The sequence below is a fragment of the Callorhinus ursinus genome, unplaced genomic scaffold (genome assembly GCF_003265705.2).
Source record: "Callorhinus ursinus isolate GAN/ISIS: 27379988/994484 unplaced genomic scaffold, GSC_fseal_2.0 scaffold43, whole genome shotgun sequence".
Taxonomy (NCBI): domain Eukaryota; kingdom Metazoa; phylum Chordata; class Mammalia; order Carnivora; family Otariidae; genus Callorhinus; species Callorhinus ursinus.
The window spans coordinates 1,243,503-1,253,469 of record NW_027397105.1 but is presented as its reverse complement, the minus strand read 5'-3'; the positions used below and the strand labels follow the sequence as shown (position 1 = coordinate 1,253,469).

At 47.8% G+C, this 9,967-nt stretch overlaps 1 protein-coding gene across 1 annotated transcript in view; it reads right to left on the bottom strand.

The window, feature by feature from the left end:
• NLRP1 (NLR family pyrin domain containing 1) overlaps nucleotides 1-9,741 on the bottom strand; it is a 28,313-nt gene extending 18,572 nt beyond the window's left edge. The window contains 4 exon segments of the mRNA XM_073881489.1: nucleotides 6,005-6,208; nucleotides 8,243-8,411; nucleotides 8,867-9,316; nucleotides 9,604-9,741. Coding sequence (XP_073737590.1) covers nucleotides 6,005-6,208; nucleotides 8,243-8,411; nucleotides 8,867-9,316; nucleotides 9,604-9,741 — 961 coding nt within the window.
• Nucleotides 9,742-9,967: the final 226 nt, after the last annotated feature.

Below are 9,967 nucleotides of genomic sequence, written 5' to 3'. Positions count from 1 at the left end.
AGAAAGGGGGGTGTGGGGGGGGGGGGGGGGGGGGGGGGGGTGGGGGTGGCTGGGTGATAGACATTGGGGAGGGTATGTGCTATGGTGAGCACTGTGAATTGTACAAGACTGATGAATCACGGATCTGTACTTCTGAAACAAATAATGCAATATATGTTAAGAAAAAAAAAGAAGAAGAAGATAGCAGGAGGGGAAGAATGAAGGGGAGTAAGTCAGAGGGGGAGACGAACCATGAGAGACAATGGACTCTGAAAAACACACTGAGGGTTCTAGAGGGGAGGGGGTGGGGGGATGGGTTAGCCTGGTGATGGGTATTAAAGAGGGCACGTTCTGCGTGGAGCACTGGGTGTTATGCACAAACAATGAATCATGGAACACTACATCAAAAACTAATGATGTAATGTATGATGGTTAACATAACAATAAAAAATTAAAAAAACAAAAAGTGCTGAAAGAAAACAAAAACAAAAACTGCCAACCAAAAGTATTTGACCTGGCAAAACAGTCCTTCAGAAATGAAAGTGAGATAATTTCCTAGATAAACAAAAGCTCATCACCACTAGGCCTGATTTATAAGAAATGCTAAAGGGGGTTCTTCAAGCTAAAATGAAAGGATGTTAATTAGTAACATGAAAATATGTGAAAGTGTAACTCACTGGTGAAGGTAAGTGTATAGTGAAATTCAGAATGCTCTTAATACTGTTAACAGCGGTGTGTAAACACTGAACTCTAGTAAAAAGCTAAACGACAAAAGTATTAAAAATAACTAGTTACAATAATTTGTTAATGAGTACACAATATAAAAATATGCAAATTGTGACATCAAAAACATGAAATGTGTGTGTGTATGGAAGTAAAAGGGTAGCATTTTTGTATGTGATCAAAATTATGTTATCACCTTAAAATAGAGTGCTATAGCTACAAAATGTTCTATGTAAGTGTCGTGGTAGCCACAAAGCAAAAACCTATAGTAGACACACAAAGGATAAAGAGAAAGGAATCAGAGCATACCTCTATAGAAAATCATCAAATCACCAAGGAAGACAGCAAGAGAATATGAAAAGAATAAAGGAACAGCAAAGCAGCCAGAAAACAATAAACAAGATGTCAATAGTAAGTCCTTACCTGTCGAAATTACTTTAAATGTAAATGGATTAAATTCTCCCATCAAAAGACACAGAATGTCTGAATGGGTTAAAAAACAAAAAAACAAAAAACAAAAATCCAAAACCAGGACCCAACTACATGCTGTCTAAAAGAGTCTCATTTCAGCTTTCAGGACACACTTAGGCTAGAGTGAAGGGACAGAAAAAGGTATTCCAAGCAAATGGAAACCAAACAAGAGCAGAAGTAGCTATACTTATATTAAACAGAATAGACTTTAAGTCAAAACATGTAACAAGAGAAGAGGAAGGTAATTATATAATAACAAAGGGGTCAATTCATCAGGATGTTCTAATACCTAAATTTGTCAAGCAAATAATAACAGATCTGTAAGCAGGAATAGATAGCAACACAATAATAGGAGCAGACTTCTAATACCCCACTTTCAACAATGGAGAGGTGGTCCAGACACAACATCAGTAAGGAAATACTGGACATGAACCACATGTTAGACCAAACAGAACATATGTGTTAGACATACAGAACCTTCCATCCAATAGCAGCAGAAGGCATGTTCTTCTCAAACGCACATAGAATGTTCTCCACAAATCATATAATAAGCTTCAACAGGTCTGAGAAACTGAAATCATGTCAAGTATTTTTTCCAACCACAATGATATGAAATTAGAAATTGCTAACAGGAGGAAACTGGGAAAATTGGAAGAGTAAGTAGCCACTTCCCAAGTCATGTTATGAGGCCAGTTTTGCCCTGATAAGAAAGTCGGGCAAGAACTCTACAAAAAGAGAAAATTATAGTCCAATGTCCCCGATGAACATACATGCAAAAATGCTCGACAAAACACTAGCATACCAAATTCAACAGCACATTAAAGGATCATATAACATGACCAAGTGGGGTTTATGTCTGGGATGCAAAGAGGGATCAACACAGGCAAATCAATAAATGTGATATACCACCTTAATAGAATCAAGTATAAAAATTATGTGATCATCTCAGTAGATGCAGAAAAAGCACTTGTCAAAAATCAGCTTTTTTTCCATGATAAAAACTTTCAACAAATTGGGTATAGAAGGAACATACTCAGTAGGGCAGAGGCCATATATGAGAAACTCACAGCTAACATCACATTCAATGCTGAAAGGCCAAACCTTTTCCTCCAAGATCAAGAACAAGACAAGGGTACCCACTCTCACCACTGTTTTTTTTAAAGACATTTATTTATTTTGGGGGGCAGAGGTCTGAGAGGGAGAGAGAGAATCTCAAGCAGACTCCCTGCTGAAGCACAGAACCTGATATGGGGCTTGATCTCCCAACCCTCAGATCTTGACCTGAGCTGAAATTAAGGGTCATATGCTTAACCGACTGAGCCACCCAGGGGCCCCTCTCACCACTTCGTTTTAACATGGTACTGGAAGTCCCAGTCAGAGCAATTAGGCAAGCAAAAAAATAAAAGGGATCCAAATCATTAAGAAAGAAGTAAAATTGTTTCTGTTTGCAGGTGGCATGATCTTACAGATAGAAAACCCTAAAGACTCCACCAAAACCTGCTAGAATTGATAAAAGGACTCAGTAAACTTGCAGGATACATAATCAACATAGAAACATCAATTGCATTTCTATACACTAACAATGAACTATCTGAAAGAGACATTTATTTTGCATCAAAAACAATAAAACACTTAGGGATAAATTTAACCAAGGAGGTGAAAAGCCTCTACACAGAAAACTATAACATACTGATAAAAGAAATTGAAGGAGCCTAGATGCCCTTCAACAGATGAATGGAAAAGATGTGGTCCATATATTCAATGGAAGATTACTCAGCCATCAGAAAGGATGAATAACTAACATTTGCATCAACATGGATGGAACTGGAGGAGATTATGCTCAATGAAATAAGTCAAGCAGAGAAAGACAATTATCATATGGTTTCACTTATTTGTGGAACATAAGGAATAGTGTGGAGGACATTGGGAGAAGGAAGGGAAAAATGAAGGGGGGGGAATTGGAGGGAGAGATGAACCATGAGAGTCTCTCGACTCTGAGAAACAAACTGAGGGTTTCAGAGGGGAGGGGGTGGGGGTGTGGGTTAACCTGGTGATGGGTATTAAGGAGGGCACGTTCTGCGTGGAGCACTGGGTGTTACATGCAAACAATGAATCATGGAACACTACATCAAACACTAATGATATATTGTATGGTGACTAACATCACATAATAAAAAAAGTTCTTTAAAAAGGTAAAAAGAAAGAAGAAGACACAAATAAATGGAAAGATGTTCTGTGTTCCTGGATTAGAGGAATTTATTTTGTAAAAATGTCCATATAACCCAAAGCAATCTATAGATTCAGTGCAATCTCTATCAAAATTCCAATGGCATTTTTCATGCACATGAAAAATGCAATCCTAAAACTCTTATGAAATCACAAAAGCTCATAGCCAAAGCAATCTTGAGAAAAAAAGAACAAAGCCGGAGGCATCACAGTTCCTGATTTCAAACGTTAGAAAGCTATAGTAATCAAAACAGTATGGTACTGGCATAAAAACAGACACATAAATCGTTACAACAGAAGTGAAAGCCCAGAAATAAACCCATGCATATATGGCCAATGATATTTGACAAGGGAGCCAAGATACTCAATGAGAAGATCATCTCTTCAAAAAAAAGTGATGTTGGAAAACTGGATATCTACGTGCAAAAGAATGAAACTGGACTCCTACCTTACAACACTCACAGAAATTAATGCAAAACAGATTAAAAACTTAACTGTAAGATCTGAAACCATAAAACTCATAGAAGAAAATATAGGGGAAAAGTCCCTGATGTTGATCTCGACAATAATTTTTTGGATATGACACCAAAAGCACAAGAAACAAAAGCAAAAATATGAAAGTGGGACTACATCAAACGAGAATGCTTCTGCGCAGCAAATGAAATGATCAACAAAAGGAAAAGGCAACGTATGGGAGGGGGGAAATATATTTGTAAACCATATATCAGGTAAGGGGTTAATATAAAACATATAAAGAGCTCATACAACTCAACAGCAAAAACAACAACAACAACCCCAAAAAACCAAACACAAACAACGAGCAAAGGACCTGAATAGTTTTTCTGATGAGGATGTAAAAATGACCAACGGGTACATGAAGAGGTGCTCAACACCACTAATCATTAGGGAAATGCCCATCAAATAGCACCTCACATCTGTCTGGAAAGGCTATCGTCAAATAGAAAGGATATAACAAGTGTTGGTGAGGATGTGGAGAAGGGGAACCCGTGCACACTGTTGATGGGAATGTAAGTTGGTGCAGCCACTATGGAAAACAGTACAGAGCTTCCTCAAAAAATTGAAAATAGAACTACTATATGATCCAGGAATTCCACATCTGGGTATTTATCCAAAGGAAACAAAATCAGTATCTTGAAGAGATACTGACACCCCCATGTTCACTGCATCATTATTCACAACAGCCAAGACATAGAAACAGCCTAGGTGTCCTCTGGCTGATAAATGGATAAAGAAAATGTGGCACATATGTACAATGGAATATTATTCAGCCATAAAAAAGAAGAAAATTCTGCCATTTGTGACAACATGGATGAGCTTGGAGGGTATTATGCTAAGTGACATAAGCCAGAGAGAGAAAGACAAACATATAGTATCACTTAGATGTAGAATGTAAAAAACAAAAACAAAAACAAAGTACAAAAAAAAAAAAACCCAAAAGTCAAACACATAGAAGCAGAGAGTGAAATGCTGGTGGCCAGGGGCTGGGGGTGTGGGAAATGGGGAGAGGTTGGTCAACGGGTACACGCTTCCAGTTATAAAATGACTAAGTTCTGAGGGTCTAATGTACAGCATGGTGACTGTAGTTAATACTAGTTTATCAAACCTTTGCACACTTTAAATTCAATTCTATTTGCCAATTATACCCTAATAAAGCTGGAAAAAACAAAGAATTTAGAATCAGGAAAAAAAGTGTTTCTTTTGATTTGATCTTTTCTTGAATAACAGGTATTATGTAACCCTATTATATTTCCCTTTTTGCCTTGGTTGCTAGGATGCTCAAAATCAATTAGTAATTAATTACTTGCAAGTAATTAGTCTTCGTGGCTTTCATCCTTGCTTCATTTTAAGGTTATTGCATTTGTATGTTTCTGTAAAACTTTCTCTAATCCCTCCTTTCTTTCTCTCCTTCCTTCCTTCCTTCCTTCCTTCCTTCCTTCCAAGCAGTGTAACTTATTAAGTCAATCAATACGCTCTGAGCCTGGGCCACACACATTTCAGGACCACGGATTCCACAAGTTTACTCCTACCTGGGTGCGGAAAGAATCCTTTCCATTTACCATCTCTCAGATTTCAAGGGCACATCTCTGAGCATTAGGGTCAGTTCTAAGGGGATGGCTTCTCAGTGGCTAAGACCCTGGGTGGCATGGGGAGCCCGTGAGCCTGCGACTGGTCTTGTCGCCCACATGGCAGACGGAGCCTGATTTGGGGGTTAAAGGTGTGGAGTCTGGCGTCAGGGAGAGCACAGAGGCCGAAATCCACCCCTGCCTCCAGGAACTGCCCAATCTTACATCTTTGAGCCCTGCTTCTCTCATCTCCACGGTGGGGTGATAAGGATACCGCGCAAGGGAGGCACTGGGCACAGAGCCTGATGTGTTTGCTGCACTGGGTAATGCACCTGCATTGTAATTTCTAGGGGCTGCCTAGAAACGGTGGCTTAGCCCGATGGAGGGAGCCAGCCAGCAGGGGTGTTCTGGAGAGGGGTTTCTGATGCACTTGATACCCTCTGTGCTCAGCCTGCCCATCTGGCCCCCACCTGTCCCTCAGCCCCATCCACCCCTCTCCAGGAGCTCTGCAGGGGCCTCACCTGTGCTATGGTTTCCAGATGTTTCGACTGGAGGCCACCCAGCCCTGGGAGCCTCCTGCTTTCTGGGCTCGGGGCTGGGCTGCAGTGGGGACCCACAGTCCCCCAGGACCGCCGTGGACGTGGGAGCACTGGGTGACTCCTGGAGTGGCAATTCTTGGTCTGGGGAGCTTGGAAGGGCTTGGTAAAAGGTCAAGGAAGAGTCTCCTGAGGGGAAAGACAGGAATGAAACTGCCAAATACTGAGCATCCCTTGTATGTCAGGCCCCTCCGTTCTGAGCTCTCACTACACTCCTTTGGGATGTGTGTTGTTAATCCCAGATTTAAAACCATAAAGATGAAAAAGAACCCACCTTACCCTTTCGAGGTCGCCTACTATTTCCTACTGTAGCCAACCACGAACCTACTTTCTGCCTTTCTAGATTTGCCCGTCCTGGACATCCCCTATAAATTGAATTTCATGCTATATGGTCATTTTTTTACTGGCTTCTTTGACTTATCATGTGTTCAAGGGTTATCCATGTTATGGCTTATATCAGGACTTCATCCTTTCATTGGAAAATGATTTCTGTGTCTGTAGAGACTGTATATTGTTGATCCATTAGTTGATGTACATTTGGGTTGTTGATGCTTTTTGCCTTTTATGAGTAACGGTACAATGAATTTTCATCATGAAAATTCACGCACACGTTTTCGTGTGAAGGTATGTTTTCATTCTCTCGGGAGTCAGTAAGGTGTTGTTTTTTTTAGAGGATGATTAAAATCCTCTAACATTGATGGCGGCAAATCACTGAGTTGGATGCTTTAAATGAGTGAATTCTATCTCGATAAAACTATCGCCAAAAAGAATCATAAAAATAGAGGCCCAGTTTTATTCTCTTAGTAGCCGGCCTGGAACTTCCTTTCGGCGAGAACGTCTATTAGCTAGAAGATGCTGACAAGCCACTTGGCCAGGTCGGGCGCCTCCTTTCTAGGACAAGTAGTTACCAGGCGGCGTCTAAACCCTGGGGCAAGTTGGGACAGGGCAGCATCGCTCTGCATCATGGTCATCATGGGGCAGAAGCAGTGGGGCCGGATGCTGCATGGGGGGGGTCGCAGGGAGACAGATGCAGGTGGGGGCACCAGGGGGCCTTTGTGGGGGGACATGTGACAGGTCTAACCCTCTCCCGCATAGTATGTCAGTAGAACTGCACCGCACACTCACACTTCTGTGCAAATGGACTCTTTGGTGTGGGTCACAGACGTGCCCATTCTGTACTGGGGGGTGGGGCTGGAGGGGAGACTGTGGAGCGTGAAGGCTCAACTGGGGGAGCAGGGACACGGCGGGGCCGGGGGATGAAGTGACTTGCTTCCGTCACACAGAAAGCAGGTGAGGTCAGGGGAATGAGGGCAGTGGAGCTCGAGCTTGGGAGCGGAGAGGGGTGCTGGGCACCAGGTGGAGGGAAAGCAGAGGGGCTGCGAGATCAGCAGCGGGGACTTCCACAGAGCGGTAGCAGGAATGGCTGGTTCCAGGTTCCAGCCCTGGCTCTGTCTGCAAGTGCTGCCTGAGCGTGGCCCAGTGCTTCCACACCGGGCCGAGGTGGCCACGCAGAACCCAGATTTGACAAGAGAAAGAGGCAGGGTGTCATTAAGATCTGTGGCCTGGGTAGGGGCCCCTAGGTGGTACAGTCGGTTGAGCATCTGACTCCTGATTTCAGCTCATGATCTCAGGGTTGTTAGATCGAGCCCCACGTTGGGCTCCGTGCTGAGCGCAGAGTCTGCTCGAGATTCTTTCCCTCTGCTCCCCTCTCCTTCTCAAAATAAATCTTGAAAAAAAAAAAAAAAGGATCTTCGGCCTGGGTGACTCAGGGTGGTGAAGGCTGAAATAAGAGAAGTCAGGAGAGGGAACTACGCAGCACGGAGGAATGAGCCTGCCCTCCTCGTGGGGCTCATCAGAGTCCACCTTGGAACTTTCTGGACTGCCCTGGCCCTGAGGGTCTTCGGAGCCCGCCAAGATAACCCGGTGAGCTCTGCCAGCGCAAGGGCGGTGTTCCATGTGGCACCCGGCGTGGTAAGACCTGCCGCCCGCCCCGCCTGGCTCTCCTGTCTGCATCTTTCACTTCGGACGGGGTGTCACCGCAGTGCTGGAACCTTCCAGAAGATCACTTCCAGGCCGCCTGCCTCCACCACCCCAGCCTGGCTCCTCCATCCCTCTTCCTTCCCCTTTCCCTCCACCCAGAGCCCCATGCAGCCCCAGGCTCACCTGGGTGGAATCCGCGGGGGGCCCCGGGGCCGGCACGGCCAGCCTTACGGTTCCGCGTGTGTCCAGATGTGTCCGGTGGCTGTCTCCAACACCCCGTCTCTGCGGCCTGGACGAACCTCTGCACGTCGGTGGAGGTGAGCCCGCTGGGGGATTGCACGCTGGGTGCACTCTGGGAGCAGGGGAGTGGGGGGCAATGGGCTGCGGGGGGCAGACAAAGAGGTGGGGCTTGGGGCCGGGCCGGGCAGGACCTGGGGACTGAGGCCGGGGTTCTGCGCATGAAGCCGCTCTGCTCTCTCCACCGGGAGAGGCCAGGGACGCGCGCGCGTCCCGGAAACCGGATTTATGGAGCACTCACTAGGTGTCAGGCTGTGTGCTAAATGTTTCCCACGGATTATTTCGTTAAAGCTCGCATAGTCTGAACAGAGGCCGAGAGGCACGAAGGGGCTTGCCGGACGACGTGGCGCCTCCAGCTGCCGGGCTCCCGAGTCCGCGCCCCCGACGCAGACCAGGCAGGCGCCTGGAACTGTGCGCCTCGCACGTGCCTGCGCCTCCTCCCCCGCCCGTCCCGACGTCAGCCCCTACCCCCAGGCCCCATGGGAACCACAGGGCGGCCTGGAAACGCACTTGGCGAGGAGAGGGGTCCCGAGTCGCTGCCCAGAGGAAGGCCTGGGGGGGCTCCGGGGTGGGGGTCCCCAGGGGCTCCGGGGCCAGGCGATGGCCAGTGGACAGAGGGGGTTTTGCGCTCACCTGGCATGAAGGCCGCCTCGGCCCGGCCTGGGCGCACAGCCGGCTCAGGCCCATCTGCTCCCAGGTGCGGAGGGCCAGGTCCCAGGCCGGCTGCTCCCCATACTGAGCCACCAGGCCTGAGGCCACCTCCATGCCATCTGCCTTCTGCAGCTGAGCCAGGGTGGCGCCGGGAGAGGGCTTGCAGAGCGGCTTCTCAGGCAGCCGAAGCTGGAACTCCTTCAGTTCATCCTTCCCCATCACGCCTAGGTACCAGGCCAGCCGCCACGGGGCTCCGTTGGCCACCCCTGCCCTGCTGAGGGACCTTGGGGATGTGCATGGCGGGCCGGGCTGGAGGTGGATGCAGAGGGGCGTCAAGCAGGCAGAGGACAGGGTCTCCCTTCACCTTTGCCCCTCCCCTGGCCCAGGGCGAGACCCCCACCCGGATCATTCCCCTGCACCTGGTAGATTCTTCTTCCCTGGTGTAGACCCCAGGGCCCCTGCGGTTAGGAGAAGGGAGGGGCAGGAGAGGGAGGAAGGGCTGTGGGAGGGAGGAGCCCGGAGGGGCCGGGAGACGCAGACGAGCCCAGGCTCTGTGGGGATGCTGGAGCGGGGTGCAGCCAGCCAGAGACACTCACCCTTCTCTGCTCCTCAGGGTCCCACAGCCTGAGCCTCGATGGTGCTGGGAAGTGGGCTGAGCTCAGAGCCAAGCGCTCCCAGGCCCCATCAGGCGCCTCTTGGCCACGGGACACCGTCCACGGAGAAGAGCCGGTCATGCAGAGGACCCCAGGCTGGGTGTGCCGGGGACAGGGGAGGGGCCACCTCCGCAGGTGGGCAGGGGACGGGGCGCAGACCCACGACACCCAGTGCCTTTCCAGCCCGGGTGTGGACTCTCCGGGCAGGTGGGCGTCGGGCAGGCAGGGCGCTCCAGAAGGGTGGGGTCCCCTGAGTCAGCAGGGCAGCTCCTTACTGAACTGCTCCAGCCGGGCCAGGGAGCCACCC